This window comes from Lampris incognitus, chromosome 10 (genome assembly GCF_029633865.1).
Source record: "Lampris incognitus isolate fLamInc1 chromosome 10, fLamInc1.hap2, whole genome shotgun sequence".
NCBI lineage: Eukaryota > Metazoa > Chordata > Actinopteri > Lampriformes > Lampridae > Lampris > Lampris incognitus.
Window position 1 is genome coordinate 10,536,114 of NC_079220.1, and position 18,325 is coordinate 10,554,438.

At 44.0% G+C, this 18,325-nt stretch overlaps 1 protein-coding gene across 1 annotated transcript; it reads left to right on the forward strand.

Annotated features, from left to right (window-relative positions):
- The first annotated feature begins 1,201 nt into the window (after positions 1 to 1,201).
- LOC130120100 (protein Hook homolog 2-like) lies at positions 1,202 to 16,448 on the forward strand. Its single transcript, XM_056288720.1, has 22 exons — positions 1,202 to 1,461; positions 3,653 to 3,735; positions 4,526 to 4,598; positions 4,729 to 4,779; positions 5,000 to 5,132; positions 5,693 to 5,760; positions 6,073 to 6,138; positions 6,314 to 6,394; positions 8,014 to 8,174; positions 8,589 to 8,729; positions 9,167 to 9,368; positions 9,510 to 9,620; positions 9,773 to 9,860; positions 10,299 to 10,365; positions 10,784 to 10,921; positions 11,621 to 11,708; positions 12,690 to 12,724; positions 12,829 to 12,911; positions 13,028 to 13,131; positions 13,291 to 13,392; positions 13,502 to 13,573; positions 14,124 to 16,448. The coding sequence occupies exons 1-22, from the start codon at positions 1,417 to 1,419 to the stop codon at positions 14,250 to 14,252; spliced, it is 2,121 nt and encodes a 706-aa protein (XP_056144695.1). The 5' UTR covers positions 1,202 to 1,416; the 3' UTR covers positions 14,253 to 16,448.
- The last annotated feature ends 1,877 nt before the right edge of the window (positions 16,449 to 18,325 follow it).

Genomic DNA, 18,325 nt, shown 5'->3' on the forward strand with positions numbered 1-18,325 from the left:
GCGGATAATATGATTGATCGAAGCAGATTTCTTCAGTTTTGATGGTTTAATTGGCTGCTAACATGCATAATAAATTCAGCCATGGAAAACACCTGTCCATGCAGCGCGGTCCTGCACATGCCGTCGCAATTTGCCGACTAGAGCCACCTAGTGGTTTTTTAAGGGACTTCAAATAAAAGCCAAACGACTCATAATGAAAGGACATGTTCATTTTTGTTTAACCGATTGAATAAATAACTTCGAGTAGAACGAGATACCACCAATCAATTAGTTATAATGATTAAGAAAATAAACATTATTTTGCAAACCCATCCCAATCAGTCTGACACTTTGTACACTGTTGTCCACGTTTGCAAGCTAATCCCCCTCCCCCCTTTTTTATGTTTATCGGTAACTGTTTAACCGGTTGACGGAGTTCAATAGGATGATATTCAAATAATTGGTCTTTTCAATTATTTGAATAATGATTCAAATGATGAACCATTATCCAAATAATTGAATGGCCTGGCGGCCTGTCCAGGGTGTCTCCCCGCCTGCCGCCCAATAGCTGCTGGGATAGGCTCCAGCATCCCCGCGAACCCGAGAGCAGGATAAGCGGTTTGGATAATGGATGGCTGGATGATCTAAAGGTAGTGTAACCGGTTATTTTCTTGCCCGGTGCGGGATTCGATACGAGGTGTACAGCACCGCAAGGCGACATCACTAATCGCTCGGCTGAAGGGTCAGACCCGTTAGCTAGGGGCTAATATGTCTCATTAGTACTTTACAGTAGTTTCTGTCGTTATCTATTTATTTACCCAACTCTCTCACTTCTGTCTTGTCATTTATTGCGTCCTCATCCATTATCATGCATCATCCGGTCGTCTTGTGTTCGTTGCAACCTATCCAGTCTGAAAACGCTTCAGTATTTTATTTCGTTGGTTTGATTACTCCACGATCTTGTCACCTTCAGCTGCTTCTCACCAGGCGATCTCGACGTTCGTTAATTATCTTAACCTGCATTTCCAATAACGAGGTTTTCTGGATTAACGATTTAACAAATTGAGTTTTTTTTTTTGGCCTGCCAAAGTGTTGCGTTGATAAATATACTTATCTGCTGTGTGTGATTTCCCCGCCTCACTGTGTAAACCCAACATAAATTGTGTTTCGGTTGCCTTATGTTTCGTCCGCGGGGACCGACGCAACGGGCTAATCTGTTTCCATGACGACGCACTTCACCACGACGGCGGCTCGCAGGGATCATAATAGCCGAAGCGCGGTGACGAGGGCGAGCGGAGGGAGGCCAAGGTGTATCACCCTACGTGGGACGTGTCCGCGGTGCACGTTTTACCTCAACGCTGCAGTCTTTTAACGAAGTGTTGGCAGCGGAAAGTATCGCCAGTCCTTAATCCACCGTTTACCAGCGGTACAATCAGAATGAGCCTGGATAAAGCACAGCTATGTGACTCTTTATTAACCTGGGTAAGTTTGGCAGAGTCGCGTTGACGGCTAGCCGCAGAGGCGAGTCGGCTAGCGGCGGGGGGGGGGGCTGCTGTCATGCAGGTGACGGCAAATTAAGTAGAAAATAAAGACGGCAACGTTACACCGAGCACCTAAGCAGACGGCCGATAAACTAGATTCAATCAACGTGGGCGAATTAAAAGGCTGGTCGGTTTGTGTTCAGTTTTCCGAACGGGGTTGTTTTTTTTAGCTAACTACTAGCTAGCTAGCGGCACTGAAAGTTTGCCTTGCCCCTGGCCGCTTTATCTCGGCGCCGGAACCAACGCGTTTCACCCGGCTTACTGAGCGGGCGTCGAGACAAAACACGCGCAGCGTTTTGCCAGCACACGGTTGAATCAGCCCCCCCGTCTAATTCCGGGGACTCGTGCAGCAGCCTGTCCAGAATAACTGCTCAGTAAGGTCTCAAGTTTAAAGGAAATCCACCCGTTTGGCATTTTTCCCCCGCACAGGCGCGATTAGCTCGTTAAGTAGGGCTGTTTATAAACGGGGGTTGAGTCATTTGGAAGGTGGTTGACTTTGAAAGCCATTTAACATGCTTACGCTGTTTTTACACGTGACTTATAACCTCAAATCCCGTAGTGTTCCACTGCAGATCACTCACCGATGAAGCTTTCTGGCTTTTAAAGCTGCTTGCGAAACTATTTTCGTAATTATAGAGAGTGAAATCATTTTATACTGTAGCGACTTCGGGGGGGGGGCAGTCACTACGACAATGGCTCTGGGGGGGGTATGGGAGCAGGCTTGCACTACCAGTCTCTTACGTTTCTCTACTTGGCAGCTTGTTTGTGTTTAACCACCTTACTTTAAGGTAGAAAATGTGTGTCCCACGCTCGCATTACGTTAAATGAGTCATGGTTGCAGACAGTGTTTCATACAATACAATCCGTAGAATTATATAACCCCCCCCCCCTGTTTTTATGCCTGATCAATAACCCAGGTAGGAAAATCAAAGAAAGCTGAATCAGTTCATCTGGACACAACGTTTATTGACAGAAACGTTTCATCACTCATCTAAGTGACTTGTACATTGGGGAAACTAAACAGACGCTGGCCAAGAGGATGGCACAACACAGAAGAGCTAACGTGTCAGGCCAGGACCCCACAGTCAACACCCATCTACAGGCCAGTGGCCACTCTTTCAAGGATGAGGACGTGCACATCCTTGATAGGGAGGAACGCTGGTTTGAACGGGGTGTCAGAGGCCATCTGTGTGAAGAGGGACCGACCATCCCTGCACCAAGGGGGGGAGGGGGGCTAAGAGTACATCTGTCGCCATCTTACAATGCTGTGATTGCAAACGTTCTCCAATCCTCTGTGAATGATATACATGGCCATTGAAACTCTAGTTAATGGTCACGGCAATTTGCATATGAAAATGATCGTTGGTTTCGGTCGTCATGCAACTGTATCGTTGATAAGGGTAGGGATACCTGCAGTCAGTTTAGACCAGGGATAGGCAACATGGTCCAGAAAGGTCTGGTGTGGGTGCAGGTCTTTGTTCCAACCAAGGAGTTACACACCCGAGTCTACAAATCAAGGTCTGTAGCAAAAACTATTGGTTGATCTATAGAATCAGGTGTGTAACTGCTTGGTTGGAACAAAGACCTGCACCCACACCGAACCTTTCTGGACTATGTTGCTTATCCCTGGTTTAGACTAAAGAGGTCACTTAACTGAGTGATGAAACGTTTCTGTCAATAAACATCGTTTCCAGATTAACTGATTCAAGTTTTTTTTAAATATATATATATATAGAGAGAGAGAGAGAGAGAGAGACCCCCATACCACCATATTGCAGTTCTTGGGTACAAATGGACGACAATAAAAGACTTCAGTGACGGAATGAGTGATACTAGATCTGAGCAAAATGGAGCTGATGTGTTAAAGATGCAAACAAAGTTGCACACAAGCTATTTTTGGTGTACCTCGGAAAAAGTAGTGTGAATGAAGAAGTTCAAATACCATATGCAAGGGGTGGAAAGGGCAGCCTAGTATGGTATAGGCCGTCTGCATTGCACACCTTCTGTACCATAAATGTGTGTGATCTTAGATTGATTTACAGTTAAAACTTGGTAATTGATTTGGCATGACTGTACAGTTTAGACCTCGTATTACTTGGTTGACTAATATTTTATGTCTTTAACCTTCCCAGCTAAAGACGTTTCAGGTGCCCTCATGCACCAGCAAGCATGACCTCACAAGTGGAGTGGCCATTGCGCATGTTCTACATAGAATGTAAGGTCACATTTATGTGCTTAAACATTTATAATTGAGACATTGTGATTTTTTTTTTATTATCCAATGGGAAATTCACAAGTACAGATTATATACAAAATTATCAGCTACAGGAAGGGATACATTCAACCCCAGTCAATGAAATTACAGTGTTTTGCTTATCTGTATGATTTGCAGCTAGTTGGAGTTTATATTACACACAACACCGGTGTCTATGCAAAACAAAAACCACAGAAGATTAGAGCAAGGATTTATTGAGTTTGCTGTTTTTAGAAAATGTTCCAGTGGGCTTGAATTGTCTTATTTAGAGTCTTGAATGCATCATGCATAAGTTTATCTGTGAAAACAGATGTGTTGTTGTCCAAAGGCCCATCTCTATTTCAGTGCACTATCTGTCCAAGCGTGATGACCTTTGTAACTTCTGGTGCTGGTAATGGTGTATTCTCTGCACACATAGCATGAACAAAACAAACAAAACCATTAACACAACTTTTTTTTTCTTTTTCTTTTTTATCAAACATTTGGAATCAAACAAAATGTTGTCTTACATAAAGGTCAATTTAATTTGGAGCCCAATATGACTGTTATTTGAGTTGGTTCTTAGCAAGGTCATTTTCTCTATAAGTGGCATGTGAAGGAGAGTTTGATGAACTGCCCTATTCAAATGTCATTGTGCTCACCCGAACGGATGCACTGGGCTACATTGCCCTGTGGCCTCCTGTGAATCTAGATGTCCAGAGATGCGTGTCATCCTTGTCGTCAACAAGGTTTCCTGTGCTCTCATTAACAGAGACCCCTCCTGGTTTAATGAGACATGGCTGGGCAGGATCAAAGAGGAGACCGGGGCCAACTGGCGCCTCAAGGTAATTTGTGAAACGGCAGGATATGACAGAGGAGCCGATGGCAAACCAAAGTGACCAGCATTTCTGAGCTAAGAATAAAAGTAATCCAAGTAACCTTAGATTTCTGCTCTGACTTGTCACATTCCTTCAGGTCAGCAACTTGAAGAAGATTCTTCAGAGCATGCTGGAGTATTACCATGATGTAAGAAGAACTATTTTCTACTCAGTTTTGACATTTCAAGTAAACTGGAGTTTGTTGGAATTATTTTCTGCTTGAATCCCTTACATTTCTGCTGCTGGAGCCGCCTCACCCCTCCATCACCACCTCCTTCCTCCAGCCCCTATTAATTTCCACTTTTGCCACATTGTTCCTTACCGTCTTGAATCTTTTCACATTCACTTCCCTCTCTTACACCGGACAGGTGCTTGGTCACCAGGTATCAGATGAGCACCTGCCAGATGTCAACCTGATAGGAGAGGTGGGAGATGTGACAGAGCTTGGCAAACTGGTGCAGCTGGTGCTGGGCTGTGCTGTCAGCTGTGAAAAGAAGCAAGGTAAGCTGCCTACAAACGTAAAGTGGGGAACAAGGCTCTCTGAACCAGACAGAAGCAGCCATCCATGGGAAATAACAGGATTTACTTCCAAGTCAAATCATATGGCACATGACAAGGGTCACGTCCAAAATGGCCTGATCCTGGATGAAATTAATTTGGTCTTCACAATCATGCCTAATTCTATAGATAGCAATTTAAAAGAAAGAGATAAACGCTCTTGATCATTCAAAGCCAAATAGTGAGGGTTGATGGGCAGGAAGTCTGAAACTAGAAGTAACACTGGTATGTCTTTATGCATGCTCAATAATCCAAGTAAGAAAATCACAGAAAGTTGAATCAGTTCATCTGGACACAACGTTTGTCTCCTCTTCAGAGACTGAAGAGGTCACTTAGATGAATGATGGAAACGTTTCTGTCTCAATAAACGTTGTGTCCAGATGAACTAATTCAACTTCCTGTAACACTGGTGTGTTTCACAGCAGAGAATTTAAAGTAAACTTGTATTGTCCTGTATTCAGCTGTGCCTTCATTGACCTTTGTTGACTCTTTCTTGTACACAGAGCAAATCCAGCAGATAATGACTCTGGAGGAGTCTGTCCAGCATGTTGTCATGACTGCCATCCAGGAGGTGAGTGAGCCTCTTGAATGAGTCTGTTGTCCTCTTGGTTCTCTCCTTATTAGTTTCAGCATTTAGTCATGCTCAGTTTAAATTGGAGAAATCAAATCTGGATTAGTGCAAGACTTTACAGTCTCTGAAGCCTTGTATTGCCATTCTGCGTTGTGTTTATGAAGTGTATTTATTACCATATTAGTGTATTATACACGCAGAAGAATGCAATAGAACACTTCTTGTCAGCCGTCCTTTTTGGATTCACTTTAAGATCGTGATTTATTTTCTCCGGAGTTTGAACTAAGCTAGCTATTAATGTTGTTGTTGTAGCTCCTACCCAAAGAGCCGCTCTCAGAACCAGGGAGCCCAGAGACCTATGGGGACTTTGACTATCAGGTGAGACCTTGATCTCCATTCCGGCCGCCTCTTCTCGATACATAACACTTTTGCCCCCCTCTGGCTTACTTGTTCCTCACTCGGCATATCACTTACAGCTTTCTTTTGTGTTCTCTCTCACTCGATTGTGGTTTCTTCCTCCGCCACCTCCTGTGTCTGTGTTCTGTGTTTGCAGTCGAGGAAGTATTATTTCCTAAGCGAGGAGGTGGACGTGAAGGAGGACCTTAGCCAGCGCTGTCGAGACCTGGAGCACCAGGTGGGTACAAAGCGTAAAGCGTACTTCTGGCAAACAGGATTTGCTAGAAATTTGAAATGATGTATGTGGGTGTCCTTGGTTTTGTCGATCTTCTGATTGGCATTGCATAACCGTTGGCATTATATCCTGAAAGGATATGAGGAAATGTGAGTTTCCCATGCTTGTTTTTTTGTTTTTTGTTCTTTTGGTCTCTTTTTGTGTTTTCTGTCTGTAAAGATGTGTTTTTATTTATGCTGCTGCCTGTCTTGGCCAGGTCTCCCTCGCAAAAGAGATTCTTAATCCCAATGAGTCTCTCCTGGTTAAATAAAGGTTAGATAAAATTAAAAAAAACTGAGCTCTTGGGGTAAAATAATAATCCACTTGTGCCCGTTGTACCAGAAATGTACTTTGAGGCCTTGTTTTGTTTGTTTTGGTGCTGTGTTTCATTGCATTACAGAACGTTTGTACCTGCAGCTATGTGCTTTTGCCCATATCAGTTAGCCTGGCTAAGTTGTTCTGTTTTCTTATGATTGTTGGTTGTGTACATATTGCGTAACATTGCCTGTTTATATGCCACTGACTAAAAATGACTAATCTGGGTTAAAAAGAGTATATCACTCAGGATTTACTGATTCTGTTTTTGGAGTAGAATTAGGCCACCAATAATTCCTGGCACTCCCAGCTGTTTTTTTTTTGTTTTTTTTTACCAAGCTAACAAGTTAGGAGTAGGTGGTTTATGTTGTTTTGAAAGCAATGTACTTTTTGCAAGGTCCTGAGCTAAAGCATGCCATCTGTCCTTAAAGATCAGTGTAGGGTTTTGCTGTATTCAAACCAGGAAGATGTGCTATAGGTAAGTATACACTTCCCCTTAATTCCATAATGCCAGCTTGTCTAACGTAACCCCACACATAGTTTCCGTATGCGTTCAGTCTGACTTTGTCACCAAAAAAAAAAAAACATTTTCTAAGCATCAGTGTTGCTGCTCTGAGCCTCAGTCTCTCCTTAAGCCAGTTCAGTCAACTTCATCAGCTTCAATTCAGAACAACTGTTCTCCTACAACTGTAATACATATCATTGGAGGCCCTAGATAACTTTGTATTTTTTCATGAAGACCTAGTTTTCACCTCAGGGTGAAGCTAACAACTACACCATTGAGAGTTACATTTGCTTGAGACTGTTGCATATCAGCTGACTAACTGACCTTTTCAAGGTTGCGCATGTGAAACAACAAAAATAAAAAAGCATGTGTTCTTGCAACGAGTCCTGGATGAAGCGGAGCTGCAGGATGCGTCTCTGTGTTTTGCCTTCGTGAGTCTGTCCTGCTTGTCTGTCCTGTGTTTGGCATTTCCGGTGGAACGCGTGCGATTTCTGTTTGACTGTCGAATGTTCTGAGGAACGCTCGAGTCCTCCTGTCCGTGTTCAGCTCTCTCCCTGCTCCTCTTTCGTTTGCTTTGCATCCACACCATCTGCTGCTCTTCTCCTCCTCATGTCTCTCTGTTCGTTCCTATTTGTGCTGCTCCAGATTTGTGCACTGTCAACTCCCTCTAAACCCTTCCATCTACCAATACCATGACTTCCAACACCTCCATTTACATTCTTCGTCTTTCTTTGTCCTTCTTTCTTTGTCTCCCCCCCCCTAGCTGTCAGTGGTCCTGGAGGAGAAGTCGACCATACTGGCGGAGACACGCTCCCTGAAGGAGAGGCTGAGTCGCTGTGATTCGCAGGACGCCACTGCCATCACTGGCAAGAAGCTGTTGCTCCTCCAGAGCCAGATGGAGCAGCTGCAGGAGGAGAACTACAGGTCTGCTACTTGGACAGCACCGACCCAGAGAGCTGAAAGCACACTGCAAGCCACGTTCCCACAGGGACATGGTCAAGGCTAAGCACATACACAAGTATATGCACCCTTTGTACAAAGGGCTGGATTGGTATTTCGAAATACATTTTGCAGCACGTATGCACACTTTTCCATGCATAGGAAATTGTTAAATTCTATGACACAACATGTTGATGTACACATGACCACAGCTTTGACAAATTGTAGCCAATGAATTAAATTCTGTAAATGAGTTGTATGGTGTTGTAAATTGCACATAATGCAGCCACGTGCATCTTATTCCACCACCTAGTCGTCTCATCGCACAATGGCTCTATTCAGTACGGTCTGTTTATATCAGTTCTCTCATCTGTGTTTCCTCATTTGTCTGCTCCTCAGGCTGGAGAACAGCAGAGACGACATGCGCATGCGAGCAGACATCCTGGAAGGCGAGGTCGTCGAACTACAGCACCGTAATGAGGAGCTGACCAGCCTGGCCCGAGAAGCACAGAATCTCAAAGACGAGATGGACATTCTGCGGTAAGAAGGGCTTGTGTGCCCACGTGGCCCCCTTTTGGATGAGTAGATATGATGTAGGTTCAGTTTTTGCTTCTCTCGGGATGTCGATGGAATGAGGTGTTTGAGGTTGCATGCTCAGCAGTCCCACACCAGCACTCCTCCTGAGAGGAGAATGGGCTGCTCTGAAGTTAACAGTAAGTATTATCAGTTTACAATTTCGGAGATGATTCTTCCCACGCAGACTCCTCACTTCGTGTCATCTGTGTTGATACTCTGAAAGTCTCGTGGTGGTATTGGCTTACACCTTACTTAGTTGTTTAATTTCTCCTGTTTGATTTTCATTGTTTTAACAAATTACAAATCCCTGAGGATGTGTTCTGTTTAACCAGTAATAAAACTAATTTAATTTATTGACACTTGGTGCCTGCCTCACGATCTCTCCTGCTGCCTCCCCTCAGGCACTCCTCTGACCGAGTAAGCCGGCTCGAAGCGCTGGTGGAAACGTACAAGCGGAAGCTGGAGAACCTGGGAGACTTGCGCAGACAAGTGCGCCTCCTGGAGGAACGCAACACGGTGTACATGCAGCGCACCTGCGAGCTGGAGGATGAGCTCCGCAGGGCCAACGTTGTGCGCACTCAGCTGGACACCTACAAGAGACAAGTATGTTGGGGGTGGTGTAAGTGATGAAGGAGAAAACAGAATCTTCTGGTTTTGTTTTTTTTTTTAATTTTTTTTTTTTTAGTTTTTTTGCAGCTTGGTTGCCAGCACAGACTGTCTATCGTATTCTCTGACATCATGCAGGTTCACGAGCTTCACCAAAAGCACTCGACCGAGGCCATAAAAGCTGAGAAGTGGCAGTTCGAATATAGCAACATTCATGACAAGTACGACACGCTGCTGAAGGAGAAAGAAGTGAGTGTGATGGCGGGAGACTGGTATGGGTGAGGGAGGCAGGGTTTTAGAGGAAAGGAGCATATACATTAAAGGCCGCAAGCACTTTTTTACCCTGTGTCAGCCTTGAATTAAAAAGAAAAAACGTTCTTTAACATTTTGTGTCTTTGCAGCGTCTCATCTCAGAAAGGGACACACTCAGGGAGACCAATGATGAGCTGAGATGTGCACAAGTCCACCAGCACGGTCTGACTGAAGCAGGTGTGTCATAATTATACTTCGCTTGAACCCAAAAACCCCCCTAAATTTCCCAGCAAATAGGTTTTAAATTGGCATCGCTGTTTTGTTTGTTTGCCTCCACGGATCCGCTGACGCCAATGGCATTAAATGTTCTTTTCTTTTTTACTTTTTTTCCCCTTTAATTTGGTCTTTAACCTGTCTCTCAACATCTCTAACTTGGAAGAGTTTACTGCACACAGTGAAATGACAGCCTATTTATTACCCCGACCATTTGTGTTTGATATTCTTGAACTGTTGTTGGTCCTCTGTATGCATTAAAACCTGAAAATGTTCCCCTGGTGTTGAATTACTTTTTTTGAGCACTGGATTTAAAAGTACACCAAAGGCTAATCGGCTTATCCTGCACATTTCAGAAAAGGCTTTCCTGCTGACATTCTCTTGTCTCTCCCGTCCCTGCAGGAAACATGTATGACAACTCTGGCACAGTAGGAAGCCTAGCCGCAGAGATCATGCCCGCTGAGTTCAAGTACGTGTGTATGTGTGTCAGTTTTAACATAGGCTAAGGCACAACGGAGGAGATTTTCCTCCTCAGTCAATGATGAACGTGATATGCATTGCTGTCAAAATCGCTCGCCCACACATGCCCCATATTTTCTAGCGCCTGTAACAATTGCTCAGCCCTGATACCCAAGCCCTTACAGTTTATTTATAGAGCTAGAATGCAGAATTTGCCCTATGAATAGGAACAAGTCGCACAGCTGTACAGTTGGCCTGGGGTGGGAGATTGGTGGACGGAGAAGTTGGGTCAGCTTACCACAGACGTTTTGGCCCCGTCCCTCATTTCGATCCATTTGTTCTGTCACCCACAAGTTTCTCCTTTACTCTGTTTCCTGCTCCTTTTTCCTCCTCTCCTTCTTTGTCTGATCTTCCTTTGCCTCCTGCAGGGAGACAGTCGTACGTCTACAGAGCGAAAACAAGATGCTGTGTGTCCAGGAGGAGAGCTACAGACAGAAACTAGTAGAGGTACAGGCTCAGCTGGAGAAGGCACAGCGCAGCAAGAATGCGCTGGAAACACAAAATAGGTATGGGCGGTGTATGTATGCATTTGTATGTCATATTGGGTTTCGGGAGACGTGATGTCCTCGCTTTTCAATTATATTTTCTTGCCAGCACCCAACTCAGGGTGCGTGTGTGTGTTTGTTCCTGAACATTCAGATGGTTGTGGCTTGTGCGTCTCATGTTTGGCTGATGGTAGGAGTGATCTAGCTAAATGTCAGCTCACCCTCTGGACTGTTTGCTGATCTAAGCTGTGTAGGCTGGATCTGAGGATGGACAGCAGAAAGCCAGATTGTCCCTTGGTGTGTGAGTGTGTGTGTTTACGTGCCTGTGGGCATGGACATGTGGACATGTGGGTGGACGTGTGTGTGCGTGCATATAACACAGGGCTGTGGGTGTGGGAGGCATCCAAAGCAGCAATAAGAGGAGGGGTAGTGTCCCTGTGGAGAGCTGGGACAGCCAGAGCACACGCTCGATAGAATAGCTGAACCACAGCAGACATCCAAAGATATAGTCTCGAATGCATTGCTACCACACTGCCATCTCCCACTTCCCTGATGACTTCTGCCTCCTGATACTTTCCTCTCTCCCCAACCATGCCTCCCTCCCTGTTTTCAATTTACCCCCCCTTTCTTCTTGGCATTTTGTCATTATATAGCCATATGTTTTCACACCTTCCCATGTTTCCATTTGTTCATTGTTGGGCTCCATGTCTCTCCCCTAAGGTTAAACCAGCAGCAGATCTCCGAGCTGCGTTCCCAGGTCGAGGAGCTCCAGAAAGCTCTGCAGGAACAGGGCAGCAAGACCGAAGACGTGAGTGATAAAGATAAAGAGACTTGCTTCCGTTTCTCAAGTACTATAATCACTTCCAGGACTTCCAACAATAGTTTTCTGCTCTCACCTTGGTAGGATATTGAAAATGATCAGAGTGTAAAAAATATCAGGGACATCTTTCTTTTCAATTAAATAGTCAGGTCAGATGAACAACAGTCATTTACTAGTTTCACTTCTGTGGTAGCAGCAAAATGAATGGAAAGAGGCTGGTTAATGTGGGATTTCTTCCTTAACAAGTCATAATGACAGCTAAGTGCATTGTGCAGTTTAAGAATTTTCTACTTCTGTACACTGTAGATATTAGACATGTACGTGACCAATCACCGAACTCTCTAAACACAGATATTTCTGAGCCTGAGTGGGACTTTGTTCAAAATTTAAAATTACTCTTTCTATTCTTTGGAATTTAAAATCCTCCGCTGCTGTTAAATCCCTGAATGTCAAAGGTTTGCATCCGCTCTTATACACCTAAGCCTTATTCATATAAAGGTGTATAACTAGCATACCATATGAATAGTGAAAATAAGTTAGTTTTCTGTAGCTTGCTGTGTGAATGAGAACGGCTTTGCTGAAAACAGCTGAGTCCCCAAGAACTGTGCTGTTGGTACCCTCCTACTGTGTTGATATGCGATCTTGTGTGGGAATTTAACCCAAGTTTGCTGTGGTGATTCATTTCTAACGCCTGCCCCTCTCTGTCTGTCTGTCTCTCTGTCTGTCTCTTTGCCTTCCCCCATCGACCGATATGCCAAAATCAGGCCATCGTAAGTACGGCCCACCCTCTGTCCAGCCGGCCTTGGTTTGATTCTCGACTGCCTTTAATGTTGTAGCTTACACCTTGTGTGTGTGTGCATGTGTGTGTGTGTGTGTGTGCGTGTGTGGAGAGAATATGCTTGTGCACTGGGTTAACGCCAACCTAGTATATTGCTCTTTATTAATAAATGTTGCTTGTTTCCCTTTTAGTCTTCGTTACTGAAGAAAAAGCTGGAGGAACACTTGTGAGTACCCCAACCATTGTTGATTTTTTTATATTGATCCATATTCGCTCCATTTGTGCAAGATCGAAACCGATGTCACATGCACTCCTCTCTGATCACTCCAGGGAAAAGCTCCACGAGGCACATTCAGATCTGCAGAAGAAGAGAGAGGTCATTGATGACCTAGAACCCAAAGCAGACAACAACAGTAAGCAATCGTTAAACGCTGCCACTTCATACAGTCAGTCATTCCTACCTTATCTGTTATTCATCGCCTCCTTCGCACTTCCCTTAATGTCCAACGTCCCTCCTTCTGCTCCTCAGTGGCAAAGAAGATAGATGAACTCCAGGAGATCCTAAGGAAGAAAGATGAGGATATGAAGCAGATGGAGGAACGATACAAGCGCTATGTTGAGAAGGCGAGGACGGTATGTTGTCTTACCCAACCTGCCCCAAAACTGAAATTTATTCTCTGTTTTTTGCCTTGAGTCTCCATAAAGTAGCCAGTCTATGTGGTACAGCATAACTTTGGGGCATTTCCTTCAAAGAAGGGTTTTTTTTTTTTTTGTTTTTTTTTTTTTTTGCAGGTGGTCAAAACCCTGAACCCCAAGCAGCAGCCTCTGGCTCCTGATGTTCAGGCCCTTAAAAATCAACTTACGGAGAGGGAGAGGAAAATCCAGCACTTGGAGGTACACACCTTTATCTCCGTTTGTGTCCGGTTGTCTGTTTTTAAGATTGGCTGGTTAAAATGAGTGCATCGCCCGCTCTGAGCTCCCTCCTGTTTCTTTGTGGTTGCAGCATGACTTTGAGAAGAGCAGGGTCAGACATGACCAGGAGGAGAAACTCATCATTAGTGCATGGTACAACATGGTGAGTGTCTGTATATATATATATATATATATATATACACACACACACACACACACTTACTCTCTCACCCATTCACCACACACTGAATCTACTTTTAGAGCAACCCATACTTTTAAAGATTCAAGAAGGCCCAAATACACAGACTAGACTAGAACGTCGCCACATTCAGATTAAAATAACTCATGAAAGTACATCAAAATGAAGAGTAGTTAAATTTTACAGGAGCTAAATTCAATGGAAATTATTCCAGTAAGTGAATGTGAAGAACGGCTGTTCTTACCACAGGTTTCGTTGTCACCACGAGTATTTTCCACAAATATTTGATTCATTTTCAAAAGAACAACTAAAAATATGTCCATATGGAGGTCCCTAAGACAAAATCTTATCAGAGGAGGCCCATGGTTTCATCAACGGGAGCCCAAGTAATATTCAGCTTGCGAGCATAGCAAACCTCAGCACACTTGGCACATTTTTAGTAAGCACATCTGTATTCTACCCTTCCTCTCATTCTGTCTTTGTCATTCTTCTGTCCCTCGCTCAACTCGTTCAGGGAATGGCCCTACATCAGAAAGTGACTGGTGAAAGGCTGAGCCAGTCTGGCCAAGCCATGTCTTTTCTGGCCCAGCAGAGGCAGTCCACCAACGCCAGGAGAGGCCTCACACGACACCAGCCCAGATAAAGCTCTTACGTTGGGGGACATCAGCTGGGAGGATGGTAGGCGGTGGGAGAGGAGACGATGCGGTGACCTCGATTAGTACTGAACTTCCAAAATGTTTGCCTTAATGCCTCTACTGGAAGCACCCCCCCACCCCTTGAAATCTTTCTCGTGTCGCTGCTTCCTCCTGCTGGCTCTTCATAGCATGACAAGCTTTCTGTGGCGTCCCAGAGGGAAAAACTGTTCTGCTGTCCTGTGCAATGCTTGCCACAGTCCAGTCACTGGAGAAGAGATGCTGTACTCCTCCTGTTTTAATAGAGGTTCCTCATTATGATTTAGTAACTTGTACACATTTTCTCCGACTTTTGGGTTTGCTCTGTTTTTAGTATGTTTTTAGTTCTTTTACTTTGTAGAACGGGAATATTTTTACCCGGGTTTTGCAAAGGCTTAAGTAAAATGGAGAAGGAAAAGCAGGCGTTATGGTGGGCATTTGTCACCCCCCCCTCCCAACCCTGCAGAAGACCATTGCCCGTGACTGATTTTTATAGTCCATTTTATAGTTATGGTCCATCCATAGTTATCAATCAGCCATGATGTGGACCATTTTATAGCCTTAGCGATGACGTAAGATGAGCCTCGTGATTTGGCCAGTGACACTTTGAGATGTGAGTGGTGAGGGAGATGTCACGTAGCTACGCAAGATGACTCGGTACCTCTGTAATGAAGACTGAAGAGAGATTCTCGTATTCGGTCAATGGCAGAGCTCAGTTTTGTGAATTTGTTTGGAATTTTCTTTTAAGCTTTTTTTTTTTTGTTTTGTGTTTTTGTTTTTTGTTCTGTGTTTGACTAATTTTTTGTGTTGAACTTTAAGATATGAAGGAACTTTATTACAAAATTGTGTGTGTGTGTGTGTGTGTGTGTGTGTGTGTAGTGGCTTAAACCTTGATTGTATATTTTTGATTATGTCAGTCTCACTTATAACTCTTAATTTTAATGAAGAAAAATGGATCGGGTTGAACACAACATACACCAAAGCACTTTTTCCCCCTGATGGTGGTATTGCTCAGTGCCTCACAAAAAGACCTCAAAATATCCCGTCAGTGTATAAGAACGACACTTAACCCTCAACAGCATCCTCTTCACAAAGCTGCAGTCTTGCATTTAAGTGTGTTGGCTTGAATCTCCCACCAGTTTCTCATGAACTGACACTGGGCCATCCCGACATGGCAATATTTAACAATGTTTTTGTTTGGTTTTTTTTAGCCAAGTTTTAATTAGATATTGCACTTGCCTTTGACATTTTTTTATCTCCTTTCTAATCCCATTTTTGACGATTGAAACAGGACGTTTGCTAGTTGTGTGTATGACCTAACTTGCACATTTTTGATTTTGTGATTTGAATGCAAGTATGAGGTACAGGCCTGTAATTTGGCCTTCCAAAACGAGTACTAATTAGCTCGCTTATACGTGAAAATTATTTCCACAAATGGGTCCCTAATGACATAACTTCACAGCAGTGGGAATCTAGCTAATGGCGCCAGTTGTTTTGCTGCTGCCGAACCTACATTCAAAATCCGACTGAACTGGAAGGAAATGTATTCATGAACTCACTGGAATTCACTCAAGGGCTTTTTTTTTTAATAATAATATATATATATATATATATATATATATATATATATATATATATATATATATATATATATATATATTGAGCCTGAATATGCACGAATACAGCATTTACCTGAACTCAATACCTGATGCAAATTTTTGGTTAAATCTGCAATATAGACAGCACCTTATAAAACACTACATTTGCCACATTTTACTACCTGCTAACTTTTTATGTCGACAAAGGTACCACCCTGTAGTAAGTCTCCCATCTGCTCTATATCAGAGCTGTCTGTGACTTGTACTTTACTTCTGTGAATGTTTGCGTTATGATCTACACCGGAATGAAAACCTACCATTTGTACACTTTGCTGTTTTGTTTTTTAAGTCTGTGTTTCATTATTTGTGCCCATTATATGGTGTTAATTAAATGTCCACTACACATTCGCATGGCTTGAAATGGGGTTTTATTTTTACTATCCACGTCTACATGGTTGTGGCATCATTGTTGTCTTGTGGATCATGGCTTACTTTATGAAGGGGTTTTAGAACAAGTTATAGACTTGTAATCCTGTCTGTTTTTTTGTTTTTTTTCCGTGTCAAATTAAATGGAGACTTTCAAATACGGGTGTCTTGTCCTCTATTTGAAAAATCTGATCAGATTTAAAAACTTCCTGCTCCGTCTATCTGACCACCAAACAGCCTGTTTTGCCCGCACCATAAATCCTTAACTAGTAGTTTGGAAAGAGTGGCACAGGGGGTTAGCGCGGTTGCCTCACAGCAAGAAGGTTCTGGGTTCGAGCCCCGAAGTAGTCCAACCTTGGGGGGGGGGGGGTCGTCCCGGGTCGGCCTCTGTGGAGTTTGCATGTTGTCCACGTGGGTTTCCACCGGGTGCTCCGGTTCCCTCCCACAGTCCAAAGACATGTAGGTCAGGTGAATCGGCCATACTAAATTGCCCCTAGGTATGAGTGTGTGTGTGGGTGGGTGTGTGTTGGCTCTGTGTGATGGCCTGGCAGCCTGTCCAGGGTTTCCCCCCGCCTGCCCCCCAATGACTACTGGGATAGGCTCCAGCATCCCCGCAACCCTGAGGGCAGGATAAGCGGTTCGGGTAATGGATGGATAGTTTGGAAAGAGGACGGCCTTGGTTTTGTCACCCTTGTCAATATTGCTGTTGCAATCTTATTCACCTGTTCTTTAAAGGTCCAACTCATTAGCCAGGCTTTCAAGATATTGCAAAAAGAATAAATGCAACTTAGATGTGACCCAAGTCTGAGCTGCAGTGTATGGTTATGTGAAACTATGAAGGGCAAATGTAAAGCTGGCTTGTCCTTGTTTGCTTGCTGTGGGACGGCTGCAACGGGTACTGAGTGATGTGTAATGTCTACTGTATGTAACAATATTGCCTTCCATGAATTCAAGATGCCAGCCCAGCCACTGAGGATGCACAAGTCGTACTCTTCTGTGCATCACATTCTTCATACATTTTATAAGTCCATTATATTTATGTTTATCCTCTTCCAATGTTGTGTTGTGTAAATTGTGTAAACGCAACATCCATTGCACGTTGTGCGTCTTGGGAGAGAGATCCCTCCTCTGTTGCTCTCCCTGAGGGTTCTTCCTATTTTTTCTCCCTGTTAAAGGGGTTTTTTTTGGGGGGGGGGGTTGTTCCTTATCCGATGAGAGGGTGTAAGGACAGGATGTTGTGTTGCTGTTAAGCCCACTGAGGCAAATGTATAATTTGTGATACTGGGCTATACAAATAAAATTGACTTGACAAGTCGATGCATTCTTGGGGCCGGTCCCAGCCCCGCATAAATGGGGAGGGTTGCGTCAGGAAGGACATCTGGCCTAAACCCTTTGGGAGTACTTGTGAGTTTGGCGCCATTTACTACCAAAAGAAAAAAAAAGAAAAACTACAGGCCTATGTTTGACATAGCAGAATGCATTTGCAAGGCACTTTTTTGAGATTGATTTTTGACATTTGACAGATAAGAGAGCAACGATACATCCTAAGGCTGACCTCCTTCATTCCCCAGTATCTCCGAGGCTTAAGAACAAAACAAAAACAACAACAAAAGGACGAATGTCCTAGGTCTTGTTTCATAAACAGAAAAGACCGCAGGGAAAAAAACATAGTCTCAGTTTCCGGTGCAGTGACCAGGACCCAACATCCGGCTTCCCACCCTCACATACGGCCAATTGTGTCTGCGGGGACGCGGGGATTCGAATAGGCGATCCCCGTGTTGGTAAGCAACGGAATAGACCGCTTCGCCACCCGGACGCCCCTGCTTTGAGAACGTTGATGGGAAGTATAGAGAAGGCCAGAAGGAGTTGCATTGTGTCTTTGTGGATTTAGAGAAATCATACGACAGGGTGCCGAGAGAGGAGGTGTGGTATTGTATGAGGAAGTCAGGAGTTGCAGAGAAGTATGTAGGAGTGGTGCAGGATATGTATGAGGGAAGTGTGACAGTGGTGAGGTGTGCGGT

What these genes read in the sequence shown, in the direction of transcription:
- LOC130120100 (XM_056288720.1), top strand. Translation starts at nt 1,417, where the DNA reads ATGAGCCTGGATAAAGCACAGCTATGTGACTCTTTATTAACCTGG. An exon ending in GGGCCAACTGGCGCCTCAAG is followed by an intron (nt 4,599 to 4,728) that starts GTAATTTGTGAA and finishes ACATTCCTTCAG; the next exon opens with GTCAGCAACTTGAAGAAGAT. An exon ending in AGGGCAGCAAGACCGAAGAC is followed by an intron (nt 11,709 to 12,689) that starts GTGAGTGATAAA and finishes TTTCCCTTTTAG; the next exon opens with TCTTCGTTACTGAAGAAAAA.